The sequence below is a fragment of the Homalodisca vitripennis genome, chromosome 4 (genome assembly GCF_021130785.1).
Source record: "Homalodisca vitripennis isolate AUS2020 chromosome 4, UT_GWSS_2.1, whole genome shotgun sequence".
Classification (NCBI taxonomy): Eukaryota; Metazoa; Arthropoda; class Insecta; order Hemiptera; family Cicadellidae; genus Homalodisca; species Homalodisca vitripennis.
The window spans coordinates 59,484,277-59,509,524 of NC_060210.1; the positions used below are offsets into that span (position 1 = coordinate 59,484,277).

Sequence of the window (25,248 nt, forward strand, 5' to 3'; positions counted from 1 at the left end):
CTATGCCTTTGACACCATAAGACTTGAACACGCTATTACTTACGATGAAGGGATGACAGCGAATAAGAATCAACTGTTTTTCGATTTGTTTGGAAAGCGAAAAATTAAACACCTTGTATACCAGTAGGAAATGCAAGAAATGCCCTATTTGTCCTAGACAGCATACCCAACCAGACTTCTTCTCCGTGACTCCTGCCCAGGAGTAAAACTCCCGCCGGTGGAGGAAGTCTTAGACCGTGACGTGCAGACGGGCACCCTCCTGCCTCCTGCCGTCTTAATGGACTCCTTCTTCCTGCAGCGTGTGGGAAACTCCTCGAAGCGCGACGGTCATGTGAACCAGCCACAATTAGAGGACATGCAACCGAAAGGGCAAGTGCACCGGGCCTTGGCCTCGTGGTCCTCTTCTGGCGTGTGGAGGATATGTGGTCAGAGGGGGCGAGAGGTCACCGAGCTTAGTTACGGAATCGAGGAAGACGATGGAGGAAAAACAAGTGAGAATCTAAGATATTGGTTGTTTCAAAAGAAAGGCAGGATTTATTTCCGATTATCGATTCAGGACTAAGTCCGATTAAAACAGTCTTATAAAAATATTTTATTAGTTCTTTAATTTTGGTTTGGGCTAAAACATTACGCGTATTGATATTTTTATACTGATTGGAATTAGGCTGGATGTAATACAAAACTAAAACCTGATTTTTTGTTTTTACTTAGCTGGTGCACTTGAGGTGAATTCGTTCAGGAAATGAATTTAGCAATTCTGCGTACGGTGCTTGTATTCTATGGAATAGAATTCATTAGTACAGCCCAAACCAGTGAAAAATCTGTAAATAAATACTCAACCAGTCGTCTTTTTACTATATACGAATGGTAAAAAAAGAGGCATGGAATTTGAATAAGCTAGAACTAATAATAAGCCAGCTAGAATAAGCTAGCTGTAGAGTTCATGTTACGCACTTTATTAAATTATGTATTACCTCCAAATTGTTCACCCTTTCATCTACTACCGCTTTAATTGTTTGAGAGGCAAGGAGTCAAAAGTGAATGGTCAGAAAGCATTTTAAGGGATTGGGAAGGAATCATCATCACAGTAAAAAACCTAAATGATAAATTTTGTGTAATAACATACACTGACCGCCCAGCATCCCGCACCAGGGAACCAGTAGCGTCGGAGGTGGCGGGTGGCGGTGGCTGTGAAGCCGCAAGAATGCGGGCGAGTTTCACCGATTCGGCGGCCGATGGTTATGAGCAGAAGTGGATCAGTGAATATATTATCGGGACAAGCGAGTCTACTAGGCAGCTCATCTACTAGTAAGCCCGCTGAGGTAACGGTGCAGCGCCTACTCTCAAGAGAGATCTTGAGGTCGACATCTCGCCACACAGTGGAGTGTTGGTGGGTTTTGTTATTAATTTATCACCAATAGACCTTAGCAGTGCTTTTACTATGTAAGTTTCGTTCTTACGGCCTGCTCTGATGTTCCCAAGAACAGGGTAGTATGTGCGAGGAACAATATTTTCGTGTGTGAGAAGCACGCTTTAACTGTAAGTTTCGTTCTTACGGCCTGCTCTGATGTTCCCAAGAACAGGGTAGTATGTGCGAGGAACAATATTTTCGTGTGTGATAGGCACGCTTTAACTGTAAGTTTCGTTCTTACGGCCTGCTCTGATGTTCCCAAGAACAGGGTAGTATGTGCGAGGAACAATATTTTCGTGTGTGATAGGCACGCTTTAACTGCTTCAAGGTATGGATTTGTATATTCATTAAATAAACTAATAAAGTCTTACCACCCATTCAAACAAAGTTACTTCGTCAAAAGTTTTACGATGTTACATGATGAGATGTCATATGATTGTACTCAATTTGTTTATCCTGAAGTTTTCTCGTTGCCATCTGAAACTTCATGAAACCAATGTCAAAATGGTAGAATTGAATTTTTATTTTTAATTCAGACTTTTTGACCCAAAAATGAATAAAGTTTTTCCTTGGACAAAGAGAAACGTGAGGACCAAGTCTCAAGTCTCTTGTACCTTTCTATCAAGAGTTAACGCACGGACTGACAGGCAGACGGACAAACAGGACGATTTTAAAAAGGACAAGGATTTTTCGGGTCCTTAATAAATAAAGCAGTTCATAGAAGAAATAACCGTAATACATTGACCTCATAGTATAATTGTAATATTTTTAATACCTACAATGGACTAGGTTCAAAAGAATTCTTGAAGTCGAATGTTTTTTTTCTGAAAATTAGGGATGATAACTTATTTACTCCAGATGCTTTATTTTGTTGCCAACTGACTTACAATTATGTTATCTTTCAATACTATTTCTGACATGTTTATCACAAGAAAGTACTTATGTTAGAGTATGTCTCGTTTTACAAATCTTTGTTCGCGATTTCATTTGTGTAACTCTGATATAGTATAAAGTAAAGTAACTAATATAGTTATAAACATTTCATATTTTTATGAACACAAACCTCAAAAGTTACTTGGTTAAAATGAAACCAGTGAAGCAAAATTGAGAGAAAGTCGCTCGACCAGGATTGACTTGTTTATTTGGCCGTTGATATTGATGTAGAATCCAGTCGGTTGTAGGTAGCTCAATTTGTATCTCGCCAGGAAGCCCGCCTTCTCGACTTGTGTGTGGTTGTAAGATGGAACTTACATTGTGGGCATCTGCTTCACTTAAGTTGGAAACTTTAGAATGGATAATGAATCCACTTCAAATTTTTGTACAATCCTTTTGTATAACTAGTGGAGTTGGAAATAAACGATAGGAAATTAGGCCTTCACAAAAGTCGTCGAATTTGCAAGCATTGCAGGAACGATCATGTTTTGACACCATAAACTTCAATACCTCATGTGCATAACTTCAATAAGTAATTTCGATTCGTTGCCGCGTTAGAAAAAGTAATGGTGATTGGTGACAATTGGACTTAAAAGAATCTTCAAGTTATTGGCAGCTTTCAACGATTTCACTCGTCAATTAGTCCCCGACGGATCTCAGATTTCATCCGCTAATAGGTAATTATCCTTATTTCTCCTTGAGGCAATGTATTCTCCGAGCGGTTCTACCGGTGTCTTGACCGTTCAGCCGCGTTCATTGAGCACGTGCCCCTGCCGCTTCGAGTCGTTCCCCTTCAATTACCAATAGTTCAGTTTTTGCTCGTATGTCTCGCAGTGGATGATGAGATGGCATCTGCGAGCTCAGCGGAGCGTGACGCTTCTGGTTGCAGTTCTCGGTATCGGCACGCGTCGTCTCTCCTCCTTCTCCTCCTTACACCTACTCTTTGTCCGGTTCAGAGTCCACTGTGCAGTCTGACGTGCATCTCGAGGTATTCACATGGGAAAAGGCCTCTCGCATCCATTTTCCCTAGCATATCGATTGAGCGATCACACACATTGTTTCTCAATCCGATCAGATTGGAAAGTGAATACCGTCGATGGAAGCGTGCAGTATGGGATAGAAGATTAATGAGTCGATCCGGAGTTCAGTAAATTGTAATCGAACTGATTACTGACCAGCAGCGTACCTTTTCTGATGGGCCTCTGAGAAAGGTCAACATTAGAGTCTGAATCGAAGTGGTAGTCCATAAAATGAGATTTGTTGACGCAGATCACATAGTTTAGTTCCGACTAATGACTCAATCCACCATTCGAGAATTCTCCATTTGATTGTGCTTGCGTCGAAAGTTCCACATGAGAATGTTTTGTACATGAAGTTTGTTACTTCTTTTATAAGTTTTAAAACTATTACTTACAAATGTTGTATGAGTTACTCTTAAAATTACATCTTCAGATAAACCAGTACTCGTTGTGTGCTTATGTTCATCAAATAACGTTAATTAATCTTGTGGTATTTTATGATGAACTAATGATCTACTTAGAGTTGACATGAAGCTGTCGATCTTAACAGCTGAAACTGTGAAACTGTGATCAAGACTCCCAACGTTATCACGGGTTGCTTTGTGTATTCCTGACGAGCGGTGACAGTAGGAAGCGGACTTCGGTCTTCAGGCGGTTGTCGGAAGCTGCCCGCGACACGAGGAACCGCTACTCTGGAATGTTGCGATGCCCCCGGCAGTCGCCTCCACGCCTTCTGTCTGCTCCCGATACAGATGATGGAAACTCTCCATTTGGACCACTGTGCAGTCTCGTTAGTCCGTGGAAACTATTTTAAAACAGGATCGATTTTCTAGAGCTTTGTTTCAATCAAGGAGTCTTTGACGATTGTGAATGAAACAACAATCAAGCTAATTGGATCAATTAAATTTGAAGATGGTTTGACCTTCATAAAGTCGTTGGTTAATAGCCGAGGGTAGAGATCCGGCTAACGACTGATTGTCGGCCTCGTCAGTTAGATTACAATTAAATCGAGTTTTACATGGGAAGGACTTGTTAAACTGGAAATCAGGAGCTCCATTCTGTTTCTACTATCAGTTTGTCTAACTTTACGAAACACTGTATATGAATCTTAAGAAGTCTAGATCATTTAGACCGAATCAATGAATGCAAAGAAGTTGGGAGGACCATTGGAAACTAAATGCACCTACTGGTTTCATATTATATCAACGAAGTTACACGTTATTCTTTGCCGCGTTTCATAGAAATCAGTTCATTTACGAGTTTGATACATACTCTCAGATATATATTTAGTCCATACGAAAGGAATCTCTAAGGCTTCATCATGTGCCCTAACCCAAGTTCTGAGACTTAAAAGTAGGTCCTCCTCATTAACAAACCCGCCAGAACCAGATGTCAAGGCGTGATGATGAACATCCAACTGTTTCTGACACGTACAGGAGTGAAGCCATCCGTAAACCCAAAGAAGCCGCCCCAAAGTGCTTTTGATAAACCGTATCTGGTTTTGGGCGATCGAACGGCTTATCTCGCGGATTGGGTTTCTCAGTTGGGACCAGAACCAGGTCCCGAACCAGTTCGATATCGCAGTTCGTTAACCGGTTTCTTGTTTTCGTGTGGGTCTTGTCGTCGTTTATCCAGACATATATAATTTTCCTTTTGTTTTGTGTGTGTATTGTTTATAGTTGGGGATTTACGGGCCTGTGCTACTTCCAGTCGCGGCACGGCGGGACCTCGATACCGCCCGAGCCAGAACGGGTTTTAAACCTCCATCACTTGTAGTCTTAAGGGCCGGGTTTCGTGGGCTCAGGCACGTACATTTCGTATTTTATATAGCCTGGAGCTCATTACAACTAAAGCAGGCATAAATTATACCCAGCGGTTGGCATTTGATTTTTGACCACGAATAATTTGTGAAAAGTAAGCCAACAGATTATATGTGGCAAGCTATTTAAACTTATACTCTGTAGAAATGGAAAGAAATTAACGAAGTGATATCTGTAGTAAATTTGATTTTTAATTAAAAAAGTTTAAATATTTTTGATTCTCTAGCTTGTAATTATTTATTTACTGTCTTGCAACATTTGTTCAAAAAAATGTGAAAAAGTTGTTAACTTACGAACTATAGAAACATTTGAAACACAATTACTAAACACGTGTGTCGAATTTTCAACAGTGTTGTAGATTCAAAGTATAGAAAACAATACGGAGACAACTCGACCCCAACACGTGTTAACGTCTATATATACTGGCTTCCTAAAATATAATATAACTATCCTTTGAGGATGTAAAATAATATAGAGTAGCCTATCCTGTGCTGCCAGAGATTGCCGAAGAATTCAGCGGCCAACAGTATTGAGGGTGTTGTTTAAAAGTGAATCTATAGGTTGTTTACCCAACCGATAAACGTGTTTTAAACGCTTTCCTACGTCTGGCAAGAGATTTTCACCGCGCCTAACGTACCATGGATAACGAGGCACCTTCTCCTTCGCTGGTCCAGTCTGCCGTACTACTAGCCATCACCATCGCTGGTCATGTCCGCTGTACTACTAGCCATCAAGGAACGATAGACAACGTAGTTCCAAGGGTGTCACGATCGCTGGTCCTGTCTGCCGTACTACTAGCCATCACCGACGATAGATAAGGTAGTTCCAAGGGTGTCACCATCGCTGGTCCTGTCTGCCGTACTACTAGCCATCACCGACGATAGATAAGGTAGTTCCAAGGGTGTCACCATCGCTGGTCCTGTCTGCCGTACTACTTACTAGCCATCACCGACGATAGATAAGGTAGTTCCAAGGGTGTTACCATCGCTGGTCCTGTCTGCCGTACTACTAGCCATCACCGACGATAGATAAGGTAGTTCCAAGGGTGTCACCATCGCTGGTCCTGTCTGCCGTACTACTAGCCTAGCCATCACCGACGATAGATAAGGTAGTTCCAAGGGTGTCACCATCGCTGGTCCTGTCTGCCGTACTACTAACCATCACCGACGATAGATAAGGTAGTTCCAAGGGTGTCACCATCGCTGGTCCTGTCTGCCGTACTACTAACCATCACCGACGATAGATAAGGTAGTTCCAAGGGTGTCATCATCGTTGGTAACAAATAAGTTCACAACCTATTTTTCAATAAACCAGTTGCTTGCAAGCTCTCTTTCTGTGTATATTGTCCTGATGCAAACATGAAGTGATTAAATTAAATTACTTTTCATTACATGATTGAGCTGAAATTTTTCATATAAACTTGAAACCCATGACTTAATATAAAAAAATGACCGATCAAATTACTCGGCTACCACACCACTGTGCTGTAAAGTTGAATGAGAAATGTATCCAGAGAAATTTAGTCACATGGGCAAAGTAAACTTTTCATCACTACAAAGGTTTTATTAATAATCTGGTATTTGACGTGAATAAAAAATGTTGAAGTGTAAACATTGCATATATTATCATGTATTGATTTTACTGTCCTTTCTGAAATGTATAGAACGCGAGAAGACGCTTAAAAACCATCTGATGAATGTGTAGACTTCTCTTTATCATATACAAATATTGTAATAACCGTCCCCTATTTTTCTAGTAGGATCACAATACTTTTGGACATTGCACCGCTTAGTAGACAAATTGTTAATTATAGAATGTTCCCTGTGTGTAGTACCTATTACATTTAGTATTACACCCACTTCCAACTCGCGGAACTCGATTGGCGTTGGTCTTAGGAAACGCTGGAATTGAAGAGGTCTTGGAGAGGGTAAAGTGGTTCAAAAATCTTATCAAGCTGCAAGGTACCGCTTTTTATTTTCTAAGCTACACAGAGTGACAGCACTCAATTAGCAGACTATTAACTACATTTAACGATTTATTTCCCATTGTACCTACCAAATAGCGTATTGTTCAATCTAGCCGTATGTACTACACACTCTGCGAGTTGTTATTTTAGCTTCGATTCAAAGAAAATGCGTTATTGATTGTCTGTGAAGACAATTAGTTAGTTGATTAAGTAACAGTTCGTCCATGTCCTGTTCTTCATAGCACAATAACGTAATTTGATTTTCGCTCATTTAGAAAATCTTTGAATTCGAAATGAAATTAAAACCGTGGGCACTTAAAACTTTTTATTTAAGAGCATGTTGTACTGATAGAGCTATCTAGGGTACTTAACTTCATAAGTACAATGTTAAACTTCAAACGACTCACTCCATATTTTTGCGTAGAATTATGGGAAACGTCTATTTTAAACATTTTTATTGTAATATATTTAATCGTTATTTAGAATAATCCGAAATATTTTTATTTTTTCATTGTGTGAGTACTCAAGCAAGTAAATGTATCTTCGTAATAAAAAAAAAACTAAAACTCGTGTGAATGCCCCTACATTATATTTTAAAAATTAGACACAAACTATAAGTTTACGGCCAAAAATAAATGTGCAACGCGTTTCAAATTGCTTCTATGGTGTAAAACAAATGGTTGTTTCACTAGAAAATCTCTTAAAATTATTTCCAATGTGTAATGGTTTTTATTGGAAAGTTCTTGTATGTTTACGAACGTGTTAGTCTCATTGCTAACAATGTACAAATAATGATACATTCTGTTTCAAACTTTGCCTGTTCCTTTTTATTTTCGGATATTTCCATAGAATGAAAAGAGCAGCAGAATCGTTTGTGCTAACTGATCAAGTGCTGGATATTGACGGGGTGGGTGGGGGGAGAGGACATTGCTTTTTGGTCACGTGCCAGGACACTCGAGTGGAGAGGATGACTTGCGTCTTGCCATCTGGTCCTCCCACCCTCACCCTCTGTCAGGTATCCTGTCATCTCCTCGATATACTGTATTCAAATTGGTCCAAACCTGAGTCGTCGCCTGGCCCGAAGAGTTCGGTTTATTTGGAGCGTGACTGCATTGAATTCGGCTAACTCAGCGTATATCGTTACTTTACAAAAATAATGCATAAAATTACGCTAGGAAATTATTGGTGATCAAAAGCTTCACCTATGATCTTAAGTAAGCTGAGTGTTTCTTATCTTTCTCTAGAGGCCGAGAGATGACGGTATCGTTACCGAAAGTGACGATAACAAAACACTTAACACGAAAGACGTGACTCGTAAAGTGGTGAGTATCCGATGGAAGTATTCTTGCCGGGCGGCGAGTCTATTAAAGTAGTATATCGTATAGTAATGTAGTGTCGTATCTGATGACGCTTTTCAGTGGACTTTGTGGTAGCATTTCTTATTTTCACCTACCCTCGATGGACATTTAGAATTCTACTAAAGGTTGCAGTATCAATACGAAGGCTGCTTACGGAAGTTCTTGCCGAACAGCTGTGTTTTAATATATCGAATATTAAAATAAGATTGCACAATTGGAAATACGTCCCGATAGAAAATATTTTACACTAAATCTTTTTAAATAATCCCGTAGTAAGCTGAGAAATGTGTATACGCTTTAAAGCCATATACTAAACAACTTGTTTAACCATTTACATAGCAATGTATCTATTTAGATACATCGTCCTGTAACCTCAATTGTGTATCACATTAAATATACAATGCCAACTAAAGAGTTGTATCCCATAAGTTTTTAGAACACAGATAGTTTGTAACATTTTCAATGTTCCTAGAGAGTTGATCTTTGAGTCTTAAATACTCCGAAGACCAAGCTATGTAGTCATCTCACAGTCTACTTCAGGTAGCCAACGAGTATAATAATCGTATCAAAGACATACAATAAATACGTTGTATTATATGGTGTTTTTATTAACTACGCCTCGAATGCCTTGATACACAGATCGATCTACTACATATATTCTTGTACAAAAAGTGTGTATTAAAATAATCTTTGAGAGTGCACATGATTAAGTCATTTACATAAATAAATCAGTTTACTAATCTATGATATATTTTTAACTATGAACTGTTTTTATCAACAGAATTTTAAATGCAATATAGTTTATAGCTAGTTATATATTGAAGACCTTCTCTTTATATTTTAATAATGCGTAATAGGTTTGACTATGGCTATTACAATGGAGATGTTGGACCCACTTTATTATGAGAAATAAAATCAATTATCATAATAATCATAATCATTATCATTATTGTAATTTCATTGACTCAGGGTGTTTATTGACTACATGACACTGCTGTATGTTTCGCTTTGTTCGTCTGTTTCCCTAACTTCGACACTGAAGAATTTGTTAAATAATATTTGTTACATAACCATTGTATTTTGTAGCGTCGGTCTTATAAAGATATGAAAAGTTGGTTAAAATTGCATTTTCTGCAATGACATGAAGCTTCTTGGACGCAATACTCTGTTCTTTCGTAGCAATTTTAGAAATAAACTACTAAAACATATTTATATTGTTTAATTTTGTATTTATGCAGTGTAGTATGTAGCATATAATCATTGAGTATTTTCAGCTTTCCGGTTTGAACTCAAATCATGTAAGAATTTAAAAGTCGAACAGACTTAGAAATGAAAAACCTTACGTGCGATTGTTGGAGCTCTAAAGTAACGAGGACACTGCCTTTCCAGGGAGAAAGAAAAAGGTGGAAGGGAGTCGAAGGCAGTCACCGTCAACCCCCTCACTTGTAACCCGATTTTAAATAGATCTCAGGAGATTGTGTCCACTGTATCTACTGTCGCCGGTGTGGTAGTAAACTACAAGTGGCTGATCTGATAAGCTCTGTAGTTGTTCCGTCGTCTATTCCGTCGACTGTAAAAGCTTATTTGGCAGAAATAATAAAAATTCGTGAATAGTGGTAAGATTTCGGTGGCGCCCGATAAGCTTCTACGCTATTTCAGTGAGAGAGGATTTCTTCAGGATCTTTTTGTTTTTCCTTACGGCCGCCTCACACCGAACGTCCATCCATCCGTGCGCATGCGCAGCTGAAAGCTTCTTCGCTGACGTTTGAAAAAATTGCTTGGTGAGCGATTCCAAAACATCCATCCACCGGACAAATTTTCATCTAGCGGTTGGACGGAAGCCGGTGTGCGGTGTTCCATTTAATAAGCAGGCGAGCGATTTTTACCGAGAATCCAACCCATTCGTCCAGTGAGTGGATGGTTGAACGCGCGGGTGTGAGGCGGCCGAATGATTTCTAGAACACAGAGGGGAGGTTAGAACAGATTGACAGATTTGATTTACTGTAGACAAATATTACTACATTAGATTTATCATTCGGCCTGCAAGATTAACGCCTTCAGGTTGTATGTATAGTGACGATGATAGCTGATACCACGTTTCCATCGAACTGTCGAAGAATCTTGGGATTGACATTACTATCTGTAGGTAGTCATACATATTCTTGATGCATAGTTCACCATACAGTGTTGTAATATTATATTATTAAAAGGGTAGACTGTCATCAAATCCTTATTGAAACCTGAATCAGTCGAAGAATCCATTCTCTAAAAACGGGGATTAAGAAGACGATGACAGTTTCACTATCTGGATTCTAGGAACTAGGAGATCTAGTGTAGAAGTAAATCCAGGTTTAAAACCCTATTTCACGATTCAGCAAACACCGGTATGGTTGAAATATAAGACCGTTTTCACTGTAAATCTACCCAATCCACCCGAGCGAAGGGCGTCCTGTGCGGATGAAGCCACTTTGCCTCGGAACCATCAACACCCACGCCCCCTTCCGTGCCATGGGTCTCTCGACCATCACTGCTCTTGCAGGCTCTTGGACAAGTGTACCGAATAGGCGATACAATTGCTACAGGAGATATCTGAGGTTGTAGTAATAAATATTCAATATTGCAAAGTTTACTTAAAATTTAATTTCAACTAATACAATAGTTTACCAAAATAAAACCAAAATACATAATACCATTATTATAAAACTATAAAACACAAATACAGAGAAAGCAAGTATTTTTAACTATATAATAAGGTACAATTTTAATTACATAAGGTAAATTGTTGAAGAAATTTGAACCATTGTAAAGAAATGATTGCCTCAATATGGATTTGTTTTTCTTAGGAGTTCTAAACATTCGACGGTCTATGCTTCTGGTATCGTAATTTATGTCCGTCGTACCTAAATTACCACTTTAATATATAAAAGCCTGCGGACTTTAAAAATAAACAAATGTTGTAATTGGTAATATTTTTAACTGAAAGAATGTCAGTTTGTAATGTTCTTTGAAATTTTTCCCACGAACTAAATCACCTAATAAAACTTGAAAATTACTTGTCTTCATGTTGATGTCCACTTATACACGTGCGGCGTCAGCATCTTGGCTAGACACTGCAGCTGTAGTCACAAAAAGAAAGATTAGAAAATTAGATCAATGTAGTCCTCAAAGAAGAATCATTCTAGGACTCGAGAACTCGTCTAAAACCAAATCGCAATGGCATTAGTAACGAGTAACAGAGTTGCTAAAATATTATTTTTATTCATTTTTTACATTATTATGATATATAATCATTTGCATTACACGATGTGTCAATAATCTGTCGCATATTTTAGATAAACGCTCGTTAAATACAATATTGTTGTGGTTAAAAACTATTTGTATTACAATTTTATTTCAAAGCACAATTTCTTTCATAATAAACACCAAAGAAGTTCTATTAAAACGGGCCATCAACAGCGTTGTTTATAAGGCCTGCGTGTCCGGAGAGCGATCCTTTCACACTATAATCGCTTCTAAGAACTCATAGGTTTAATCCTGTTTATTAAGAATGCTACAACCTCGTTTCGTTAGCTACATTATATTTACTGCTCAAAATTAAATTCACGTCTACCTACTGAACAGGTATGCTACGCGACTGGGCCGTGTGGTAAATATAAATACGGGCAGAGAGTTCTGGCCCGTAACTTACTGAGTTTTCGAATCGTAGATATTAACTGCAGTAATTGGCGGTCTCCTGCGGCCACTTGACCAGAAACGCTCGCAGTTAATTGGATTTGAATGGCTGGCCAATAATTACCAACGTCTGGGTAGGGTCGGCCAATAATTGTGTTCGATGAGATAGCGGCCAGTTCACCTAGCGGATTCTGTAGCGTGTACCACATGGCTCGTGCATTACCGTTCTATATATGTTCTCGTACAATCGACGCAATTATGAGTGGATTAGAAGACATCACTAGAGTTAAAAAAGTTTTTTAGGATAAATTATATTATACAAGAAATTAAATTCCCATCTGGACAATGATTATGATTAAGTTTCATCCACGACTTGGACTAACCTCGTAGCTTCCTTCAGGAGGGTTCACTTCTGGCTGGTTTATATCTTCCACTTGAACTTACACTGGGCACAACAAAAAACGATGTGTCACTTAAATCTAGGCAACCTTGTGAATTTCCAGGAGCGGGACTAACCGCAAATGTCGAGACATTGGATACAAGGATATATCGATAGGTTTAGTATACTGCGGTAGATGTTCGTTGACGTTCCCTGGTTTGAAGGTGCCCTAACTGTTAAGGGCTGTTGCTAGCTAGATATAAGAGTTGCCTCCCCTTGCCTGCTTTGACTGGAGAGGCTAGTACAGTGATGTATCCCTTTTTTAAGGAGACATGATTAAGATTAATGGTCAAAATTATTCTTCTTGGATCTTGATATCTAGTGTCCCCTACCCCAACCTTATCCATCTCCTGAAGCAGCGCAAAAGTTCTTTTAGGACTAAGTGCAATTTCTCAGCTTCTTGTCCTAAGGGAACAAAATAACATCTCAGCTTGGACTATTGCTATCTCTTAGCTGTAGATCACTTAGCTAAAGAAACAAACCATTCATGACGACTATACCGATATTGGAGATATAAAGTTATTTCTAAGCTGATATACAAATGTTTATATCGACCCAATTAGAGTCCACACATGTATAGATACGTTTACTAGAGCACCTACATTATAAAATACCAAGGACACTTGGTCATATAATTTGGTTGTGTGATATTCCCCACACCATACAGTCTCCAGCAGATGTTACCAAGTCTTATCCTTCAAACCAGTGACAGGTTTTATCACGATGAACAGAGTTTACTGAAGATTTTCATTCTAATTTGACAAGGAAAGCCCATATCTCCTGAAGTCCATTAGGCAAGTTTTAAATTATAAGAGTTGGAACGATTTGAGGTGAACTATTTCCCTCAGTTGTAATTTTACATTATTAAAAAATGCGTTTTTCAAATTCGTAACTTCCATACTAACGTGAAAACACTCAGTGTTTCCAATTAATCAGTTAATTTGATTTCATACTTCATACGACTAGGAAGCCATTTGGATTTCCTAGGGTTGTAGGGAGTCTGTTAATCAGTCTGACTCCTATCTGTGAGCTAGTTTCCAAAAGTTGTCGTTCTGTGTTATTGAACACAATATTTGTTCTTGCCTATAACGCGTGAGAGTAGATTGTGATCCATAGTGCAAGCAACATCAAAATAAAGAAGATGGATACATAAAGTTAGTATTTCGAGGTCTATAACAAAAACCTTGTGATTTAGAAATCATTTTGGCAATTTATTTTTAGTTGTCTTAATACTGTGTCAGCGTTTTCAACATACGGAAAAAAATCAGCGAGGCTCCTATTACCGTCTTATTGGAAAAAAGACTCTTAGAAAGCATTATCCAAAAATGTCATTCAACCAAATAACGTCATAATATTTGTTAGACTAATCAACAACCAACAAATAAAAAATAGGATTTTGAGTATGTGCGGGGGGGGGGAGTGCGTGTTTCTCCGTGTTCAACTCTTCCTATCGGTCGGTGCAGTTGGCATAATTGTTGGGCCAGTGCGTGTACAATGTGTTCAGCCGAGTGTTCAACCGCAATGATCTGAGCGAAGCGAACTCCCAAGGCCGCTCACGTATTGTTTTCGCTACGCTCCAGATTGCTTGCAGGTGCACTCGAACCCTTCCCCTGCGTGCTTGCGTGGTTGGTGGTTGTCCACCTGCAGATTTTGACGTTTCGTTTCTACCAATTATTGGCTTTTGTGGGACGTCTCCTCTCTTTAAGACAATTACACAGCAATTATACTGAATTGGCTACCTGTGCAATCTTGTGGTAAGTTGCTGAGCGTTCGGTGTCGGACGCTCCTTGTACAATCTCTAGGGACTGTGGAGGGCAGGGGAGAGAGGTACAACATATTTTTGTGAAGAAAACCCGAACTAACAACAAAGTATATAGTCTAATACTTCGATGCCTAATAACACGGCACAAAACAGTAACATCATTGCTTAAATAGCCTTAAAGAAGACCAACGAATAAATTATGAAATTCAATTTCTCGACTACTTGTTTTATATAATTATTGTATAATATATTGCAATATACCCATGTCCTACTATCTTCGTGGTGTGGAACATTAAAGTATGCCATTACTGTGACGTACATATGTAAAAAATACTTATAACGAGATACCTATTTTAAACTTCTCACAGAGATAATAAATAATATTTTTTATTGTTAATAGTAATAATTTCAATACTTTTTATATTTCATCCAAGACTTTCTTCCAACAGCATCTCCGCGATAAGCAGCCAGAGCGGGCCGGCCCGAGTGGCAAAGCTTGTTCTGTCGATACGGCGACCCCGACCCTACGTTACTGGAAATACGGGTTTTGTGAGCCCCAAAACACGGTTCCACTTTGGTTTCTGGCTTTTTGGTCCGTGTTAGACATAAAAATCTTCTACAGTTGTAAAAAAACTCCTGGACGATGTATTTACTGCCTTTTGACTTGATAAACTGTGTTGTCGTGTCTAACGTAATGATTATTACTTCATAGGTCGGGAGTGTTTTCATGTTTAGCGTATTGTCTATGGGAAGTCCGGAGTTCTCGATCCTGTGAGGCCCAGAAAATAAAGAGGTTGGAAATGATGGCGTACGAATTTCTTAACTAAATACTTTCTGGACGTATTCATATATTATCGTGTATTGTGAGTGAGGTAGAGACGATGTAAAATTAGCGATGTTTAGCTTTTCACAGTCCAGCATTAATGGTAATTCACAACCGTATACTTGCTTTCAGTCTTCACGTTGTTATTGCGAAGACTTTCGAAGAAGACTCTGTGCACCTTAAATACCATCGTAATGCTGCATCAACGAAGAGCTCGGTGATTTCTGATGCCAAGAGGGCTTTGCTTCATTTGATTAATTTATTACAAGAAGATGTCTTATCCTTGTCTCCATGGATCTTATAAAACAAAATATGTGTACAATTGTAAGGTTCCTGAGTAACCCAGACCTGAAGTCTTGACGTCCAACAGTGTGGACCGATGTCCTCCTTGCTCGATTAGACAAGGGAATACTAACGCTCAGCATCTTCATTTCTTCACCAGTACATGCTGCACCAGCTGATGTGAGAACTTTAAAGAGATAGTCAGAAGTAACAGACTGAATTGTAATATTAAGCCCACCAGCATTGTTCACCGAGTGGCAGCCAGCCAGTGAACTACCTACTTGGATACATCTGACATGTTCCTAAGTGCTCTTGATAGCATTGGAGATATGTACTGAACTCAGACTTAGCTTGTCGTGGACGGTTTTAAACTCTTACAACGCATACAATCACATGCGTCTCTAATCTACATCCACAGTAAAACCCCACCGGTCTGGTTTGACGACTTGTGATGAGGTCGCCCCCGTGTTACACTGCCCGCCCTAGGTGCCAGAGCCTCGGCCCCGGCCCGTGGGAGGCCGGTAATTGGACTATTGTAACCGTGGGACAACGCTTCTGATTTTACTCCAAAACCTTTATCTATTTGCATCTTCCTCCTTCATTTGCATCCACTTCCTCTCTCACACCTCCCATCAATCTCTGTACGAGCACTAGCTTCTCTGTGAACCCGACTAGGACGTGCGGGCTGAAGGACTTAAACGCGCAACATCTTCGAGACAGGAATCTGTTGGCTATCTAGATTGTTTGAAACCCAAAATTAATCAAAAGTAACTCAAATTATGAAACGCAAAGAAAAAATAGTCAATGCCTGAAAATAAATTATTTTATTGACCTGCTTTTGACAATAATTTTCGTATGACATAGATTTTTCAATTACTTGAATGTCATATAATAGTCCAATTTCTTATTGAATGTTAAACGGTAGTATTATGATGTACAAACTGTGGATTTCATGGATTGGTTCTCTATATAAGCTAGACTATTAGTTGCGATTCAAAATAAATCCGCAGGGATTTCACAACTGCGTTCTTAGTAAATCTTAAAACATTACTCGTGGCGTTAAAAAAATGTTGATTTGATAGACAAATGGCTATTTAACTTACTCTATTTACATCGCGTAGCCTTTGTTTATATATTGCTCTTCAGTGGTATTACAGCGTTTCAGTACGTTACAATTGTCCTGTGTTGAAATCACTGTGTTGTATTTGTGTTGTAAAATGTTTATCAAGAGTCCCCTGGAAATAATCATGAGAAGGTATAGTTAAAATAACAAATTGTTCACAGAGATAGAGAAATAATATCCTTGGAGCTGTCAGGAGAGAAGAAATCAGACCAAGGCCGCAGTAAGTAACGATCATCGCGAAACCTCAGGAGTGCTCTGGCAGCTCACATTAGCTCACCAGACCCTGTTGCCGAATCAACGTCTCTTGCTTGGTGCCTCTATTTAGGGTTACCGTCAGAATAGCTGATTCACTCTTTAAATTCGTTCCAGTACCTTCAGTTTAATCGAAGTGATTCATTTCAAATCCCTACTTTATATAAAGGGGTGACTTGAATAATTACGTTAATCACCGCCTGTCCCAATATAACCGATGGGTTTAAACCGTGTTCCCTAGTGACCTGCCCTCAGTGATGCAGTGATGTCTGATGTTGGCCTGATGTAGTGTCAAAGGTCACGCGGACAAAGCCACGTCTGTCCGTCTCTGTGACATATGACTCACATATGTTCAGTTGATTGGCCTCCGAGCAGGATAGCGCACATTCCGTACTGAAGGAATGTAAGCTATGAGGAGATTATTAGGAATGCCTCTGTTTATAAGAATGTTTTATACTTATCTTTGACTATGATGATAGTAGCCAATAATAATGATAGACTTTGAAGCCTTAAAGTTGAGTAAACAATTTTTATGTGAAATAAAAATGAAATTCTAGTAACGTTTGCCTTTTTTGACGTTCTCCGAGACGCTATAAGTTGTGCAGAAACAACATCCTATGTATTCGTCCATCGTACCATATTCGTTTTTCCTTCTTTTCTCGTCACTGTTACCCTTTGTATTGTTTTGCTTTCTCACCGTAATCTAATATTGGTTTCGAAGAAATTTCCTTTTCTGTATGTATTCTTTTGGTTATTGGCTGAGCGTTGGCGATGCCTATCACTTCATGTGCATTCCATTTTCGCCTGTGTTTGTCTGCACGAAATGTAGAGAACAAATTGACGTATGGGTTTGAAAATGTGCATGAAGATTGAACTCTGTATAAGGAACACCGAGTTCGATGATGGTGCATATTATTTCATGCGATTTTGTTAAGCGTTACCGAACATTTTTACATTTGTTTTGTGGATAGCCAAGAAGACAATAAGAAATTCGCAGAATGAATAAACTTGTAAACGAATTGAGTACAATCATATTATATACGAGTCGTATTAACAACTTTATTGTGACACGACGTACTTGTGATGTTGCGTACTTGTATTTCGTTCAGAAAATGTAGTAGTTATTATAGTAGTTTTGTAGATGTAAAGAGAAAGAATAACAGTCTTGTCCGGTGAAAATCATGTTCAGTTACATTTATATTGTGCGGAACTGATGGTTTGTATGTGAACGCGGTCAATGTCGGATCCCACATAGATCGGGTCAAGGTGTTATAGTGTGTGGTGTACTATAAGACATAAGACTTATAGGTCAGTTTATACATAGACTAGAGAAAATTCAGTAGTTTTAATATTACATCGCCAATACCAAATTTGGTGCTGACATATTTTGTCCGGACAGTGACATAAAATTCCCGAAAATGTAAAATCGAGGATATATGCCCAGGGAATGTTGTCGGCAAAATTTCCAAAATATATAAATTCCCGAGATAAATTACCAAGATAGCTAAAAAAACTGTTAATTAACACGTAAAAGCTGTAAATACATTCTTATATGTTATAAAATATTATTATTGATCGAATAAAAATATCAGAAAAGTAACTAGAATGTAAAATGTAGTAAAATTAAATTAAAACAACTAAAAGGCAAAAGTGTTAATGGGTTATACATCTTTACTTTCCATAATAAATTTTGTTTTAATGTACCCTAGTCACTCTCTGTGCTTATTAAATCTTCTTGATCGTTAAAGCTTCGTCTACTTTTCCAAATCGAAAAAGCATCGTCATCCATACTTGTCTCACCATCTTCTTCAGTCTGAGGAATGTTTTTAAGAGCTTAACTATGGTTTATAACTATTTTAATTAGCTTCTTTATGTAATACTTTTTATTTGAGCATTCATACTTTATATTTTAAACCATAAAGGAAATATTTGGATAGAGGTGTAGGTTTTTGGACCTTACTTAAGCATTTATTACCCTATATTATTAAAACATTGATTTATGAAATAGTATGCAACTTTTGGCAATTAATAGAGAAACATTTAGAAATTAAAATGCAGAAAAACACTATTAAACATTGAATTTATAAAAATAGGTACTTTTGAATATTTTAGACAAAGGTTGTTTCAACGTTCTAAGGAGAAGCTACATCTAAAAAAATGAGATCGAATAGACCTTTTATAGCGCGACACTATAGTTTGTGTTTGTATGATTAATCTTTAGTAATTTATACTAGAGAAAATTAATTGTTTGTTAAGAAAAGCGATACAGATTAATGCTATGTGAGATTTGTTTTAACTTTAAAGACCACCGTGTTACAGCATATGCACATTAAAGATTGGTATTTTATTACTTGCTCTTGTGACACGTGCTCGTATAATAAACATTTATTATCCTCTTTGAACTATATTCAGATTTAATGACCCTTAGTAAGTCAGATTAAGGCGCGAGCACGTTCCACCCGGTTTCTGCCTCTTCAATCTAGGAATTAGCATAATTTATGGTTTGTTGTCACCACGTGCGCAGGAGGGTTTGTTTACCGGTGCCGGATGTTTTCTGGTCGGCGAGTAGCGAAACCGGTCCAGCGAGTGGCCCGGGTGTTCGTGTACTTGTAGTAAAAATCATAGTAAAACGGGTCCCGCCGAGAAACTGGTTTGCCGTGACGTAGTTCAATGATCCGCCGCTCGTACGAGAGGGCGCCACTTGCCGGCATCTCTGTCAGTCGTACTATCCCTCCTCCTTCCCCCCCAACACCCCCTCCAACGTTGTTACCTGGCTTCGATGTCCGCTGCCCACTCCACCTGTGCCTCTGTGCGCCATAAACAAAGGTGTAGTTGTCCAGTGGGGATGAGATTACGTTTGTTTACACTATTGTGACTGGTTTTGTAAATTAAAATGCTCTCTGTGAATTTTGTGACGAGTGTTCAGTGAGGACTTATCATGAAGGATATCCGCAAGTCGAAGAAGGCTCTGTTTCAAATTACTAAGGTAAGGAAGTAAGATTGTTTTGAGAAATGTTCCTTGCGTCTTAGCAACCCGGCGCCATTTTGAATCCTTGCTATACCTCCTTACAACCTGTTGCCTGTATCGCCTGTTTATGTTTGTTGTGGACTTGGTTTGCAATTTAAAATTAAGTCTGATGTAACGTTTTATGAAGAAAATTAATTTTATCTTTAGTTTGAGGACATATTCCATGTACAATAATTTGTGTCGTGTGTTCAAATTACAAATGACAGCTGTTACAATGTGAAGTTTGGATTAATCTTTTTAAATTGTCGGCAAAGAATAAATAAAACTTCTCGTTATTGGATACATTAGAAATATCATTTAACTTTTATATGTTACTAATATTTTTTTACCTGTGTCCTAAGTTTACATATACGGTAGTATATTTTGTAGTTTTTAAAAGTAATACATTTTATATATACTATAGTAACTAGAACAATAATGAAAATCTTTAATCGAATTCAGCGGTTTATGTGGACAATAAATGTTATTGTCAAGTTTTAAATTTATCTAAACGTTTGAGTGTAATTCTAATATTCCCTGAACACGTATGATTTAAATTTAAAGACAAGTGATATCTACAGAATTGTGTAAGATGAGAAATATTCCTGTGAGAATTGATTGGTCAAGGTTTTGTATCAATTCCGTTAATATTTTCATCAGTTGTACAAGGGAGAAGAACATTTTTTTACATAGTTTGACAGACAGAGAGACGGAAACATGGAGTTCAAACTACTGTATTAAATTTCGTAAGTTGTACAATTTATTTCAGTATCGCCCGAGGTCGGGGTATTTTTTGGGGCCAGTCAGACAGAGAAGAATGGCAAGGTAGGTAGAATGAGGGATAGCAGAGTTCTGAGAGGAGTGCAGAAACACAATAGGGAGGCAAGAGACAGCAGGTAGGCGAGGGTGGCCGGCAGGTGCGGGTTTTGTAAATACATTGTTCACCGTTCTAGCCGGTCATCGGGTCTCGGGGTGCGGTTTGCAGCCCTTCTAGGAATTAAAGTATGCCGAGAAAAAGACAGAGATATTAGAAACACCGAAAGTATATTTTCCACCGAAAAGAATCCCTCCTGGTATTCTTGGCGATATGAACAAAGTGTTTGTCTCAGTTACACCAAATTTAATATGTAATTTAGGCGATGAAAAGTAAAAACCCATTTTTATTTTAATATTCGCGCGGAGGTACAAGAATATCCTCTGTTCCCTATCGGACACATTTCAGTAAAATATGACAATAATACTGGTACCTTCCATTCCGACGAATACGGAATTTTCCAGTTCACATATTACATTCGTTCATTATTTATAGTCATGTGATAAACGTTAATGGTATGCGTTTAGGTCAATGCGAACTTTGCAAAAATTATCGAAAACTTATTACATTAAATGGACTAACGGACTTATGAGAAATGCTCACACGGGTTCATAATAGTTAAAGTAGTAAATCTGCTTAAAAATTAGCTAATGTTTGTATGCGAAATTAAATGAAAGAACTTGCCGGAAACTAATCAAAATCATGAAACGAAAACATGCACCGACTTTGCTAATAATATGATGTATTAATCGTAAACTTATATCACAGTATAACTGTGAAATATTTAGTTAAGACTTTTAGTAGATTTTCTGTATGGTCCTGCAGATAATGCATTTTCTTGTACAGAGTACAGAACGAATATCCCAGGTAGTCAATGTCCTGAAGGAACCATTCCTTCAGGTTTGTCCCCATTCTCGATAGCGGTGCTCTATAAAGTCTTTTATGAAGGAGCGATCCCCTGTCCCACGCGTCAGCTCTTTTGTCCTGGATTGACGTTAACATCATTGACAATTGCGCGAGTGTCCAGACTTGATGAAACGACAGAGATTGCAACGATCCTTTCACAATGGTGGAAACCACAATCATTCGTGTATTCCAAGTAGCCGTATTCGTTTTCCTTGTACCGATATTCTGTTAAATTCTGAGTACTATAGTCACAACATTTCCTTGTAGCTTCTGAAAACAGATTTTATTTGTGGCAACAGTTGATGACCTACAAAGATATTTCAAGTATCCAGAGAGCGTGCATTCCTCAGTTACTCATTCGTAAAATCCTTTTCTTGAGTATTGAGTCACTTGTACTGTTAATTATTTTTAGGTCCAGCTTCAAACCGGTTGTTAATTATAGTCATGATCCGTTTTCTCCCAAATGATAAGAATTAGTGATAGAGAACTTTCCCCTGTTGCAGGTGTTATGGCACTTGGACATCTTCCGGCGGAGTTTCCGGGAGCTGACTGGCCATTCATGCATGGCGGAGTCCTGCATCTTCTGTGCCTTAAAGGTAAGAGACCCACAAGTGGAAGTTTCTTCCTTTCACCTACCTAAAATTTGTGCTCAACTGCTTTAAAATATTTGTAGATTTCTTATTTATTCAACGAACGCGAACGCATATAAAATCAACACCAGAGGAGGTAGGGTGGAATGCAAGAGGTAAATATTGTCAATATTTCGTCTACGGCGACCTGTATTAAATTGGAAACCACCGGTATTCTAACTGCAGTTATACCTATATTTTACAGCCAGATAATGTACATTGTAATTTGGTACACAATGCATGATTACCAATTTTGGTAGAAGGAGAGTTAGGGATGAACAGGGTGAGGATAGCTACCAGTCTTTGTACCACGTTCTTTCATTATAAATAATCTTACCCAGATGTTTGTCTAACTATAAATATCCAGATTATCCTCACAATTTAATGTCAGTAATTTCATACATATTGAAACTTCACTGAGCTTAGTGCAATTCTGTATTGAAAAATTTGTAAAAATACGTGTAAAATTTTGTAAGCCAAATGTAGTGTAGAACCGGATAAAATCTAGTGCATCAAATCAATCAATTTTTGTAATTTAATGTTCTAAACGAAAATAGGAAAATATCTGTATTTTTATCAGAGCATGATCAGTCACTGCTTTATCCAGCATTTGCTGAGAAAATATTCTGTTTGTGGTATTAGTAGGCTATCTATCATCACCGAACACTGATTGTTATTACAGATAGAGGTGTGGTTATGGCAATGATTTCGTGCTGTCCTATTTTTCAGATTATTCCAGATTACTTGCTTTTAAATGTTTTAATATTGAGTATAAAAATAAAAATCTAGAATGGCGACAAGAGCATTTGTTTAGCCCTAATACATCCACTCCAAAGACGCCAACATTATAGACCAGGTGGAAGATGCCGAGTTTCTCGGAGGCTGGGCAGAGGTCAAAGACTGCTCAAGCTAAGAACACGGCTTGAAGAGGCAACTCACTGTAATTAACCCACCTGCTAGTACTGCGAGGAGACAATAGTGTGGCATCTTCAGATACTAGTCGTGATTGTGACAGGGTTTGGTTTATTAGGCATTATCGTAATTTTCTTTTGAGATTACAACAATTTGGCGAATCCCGTTGGCAATAGATTATACTCTATCTAACAAATATGATATTTTATCGAGGAATACGCGAATGAAACTTATCAGAAATTGACTGCAGTCTTAGGATTTAGGAAATACGTGGGCCGAGTAAGATTTTCCGAGAAGACCTCGAGGACTTTGCTGATGTACGTGAAGTAGATCTACCAATGTGAATATAGCATTTTCAAAGCCAAGGAGTAGAGGAAACGGCGAGAGTGGTCGGGTTTTGCAACACCCTCTCCCCTCTTTCCTCTCTCCTCGTGACCCTTGACCTCAGGTCTACATCTGGAGCAGCGGCGCCCTACGGACCGACCGCGCCCTTTCTGTCTCAACGCCCGCCTCGTTTCGCACTCCCCCGCTAATGTCCCTGACCACGAGCGGCGACTGGCGATCGTCTGGAGACGCTGTTCTGTTTACTCAGCGGCGCCGCTCCAGGAAGTAGTTGATTACCTGCCAAGTCGTTCCAGTCCAACATAAATAAGTACAGAACATTGTTAAAAATTGCTCTACCCATTGCCCGTTTCTAATGCAGATTGCAACGTTGAAATCAAAATGACAGAAACATTTCTTGTATGTAATTTGAATTAAATCATTTTCAAACTAAACTATTCTATCTCGTTGAGTAATAGTTCTATTATTATTTTATTGTAATTTTATGGTAATAACAGCGTATATTACCTATTTGATCAAATTAGTAAAAATATCCCTTTTAGAAATCTAAATAGAACAATTTCCATTTTATGGGTGACTGATATGAGAAATAACAATTGAGGTAAATATACGCTTCAATTACAGTTTACAAAAATATCTATAAAAATCATTCTTGAACTAAATTTGATTTAAGATTTTCGTAAAATTAAATTTTATGGAACTAAATTTACTTCATGAATGAAAGTAAATTCAACGTCACGAACGCGGCTTTCTATTTATAAATTAATTATTGAATCGCCGGATCCATAACTACTAACAGCTCAGTTTCTCTCATATTCTCGTATACAGCGGAAATTCAATTACGTTCCACTGATCGGCGGGGTGTTGTTGGACACACTCCATCAGTTATAATGTAAGGCGGGAAGCAGCCAATATTAATATGGGAACTCGGTGCTGTCGAAAGTGTGGTATCCATTGAGGAGAGTATAATGGTGAATTAATTACGTGCGAATTGGTGCACGGAGAGACTACTGGCTTGCTCTCGTGTGTGGGTATATGGGGTGCCGTAGGAGGCGGAGGGATATCAACAGTTAACACACTATTGGGGGGGGGGGGGGAGAAAGCCGTGACGTCATTCGTGGCTTTCACAACACGGACGGAGTCTGCAGTCGTGTGATATGGCTTCGTCTGTGGCGCCTTGTGGTTATAGTTGGATGACTTTATTATCTTTGTCTTGGAATTGGCATTAGTACCAAGTTTTCTCTAGGCGGTTGGCCGTCCACACGTGGCGCACCTGAAAAATTTGCTTGTTAGCGTTTCTTTATTTAACTTTTACTACTGCGAACAAGATAAAATATCCCCCAAACATTGAAAACACTACGTGTTATTGTTTTTATTCGATGTTAAACAGGAAGTAACATGTCTTTGGTCGAGGTCAGTTTCAAACAATTCAACAATCATAATAGTATTAACTGGTTTTGCTCTTGTAGAGTAGAAGTTAGTCTCACAAAATATTAGTCTTGTTCAAAAACGACCGATTAATTCCAAGTTCAGCCAGTTTTTATAAAAAAAATAATAGTTTGAGGTAAATTTGAAGTGGAATTCTGCGCTCAGGACTACAGCAATGTGTTCTGCGCGTCTAAGCGTCTTTGGTGGTTTCCTTCCCTTTATTGGAAGATCCGTCATTGTGCAATCATATCAATTAACCGAACAATTCAAATGTCTAAGTGGAACGAGCAAACTATGTGAGTACAGCGAATCAATTCGATCACGGTTCAAAGGTCGGTTCTCGACTTCAC

The 25,248-nt window shown here is 38.5% G+C and overlaps 1 protein-coding gene across 1 annotated transcript in view; it reads left to right on the top strand.

Annotated features, from left to right (window-relative positions):
* The window catches only part of LOC124359350, a 109,757-nt gene that overhangs the window by 58,490 nt on the left and 26,019 nt on the right, over nt 1-25,248 (top strand). Inside the window, 1 exon segment of the mRNA XM_046812026.1 lies at nt 22,091-22,183. Coding sequence (XP_046667982.1) covers nt 22,091-22,183 — 93 coding nt within the window.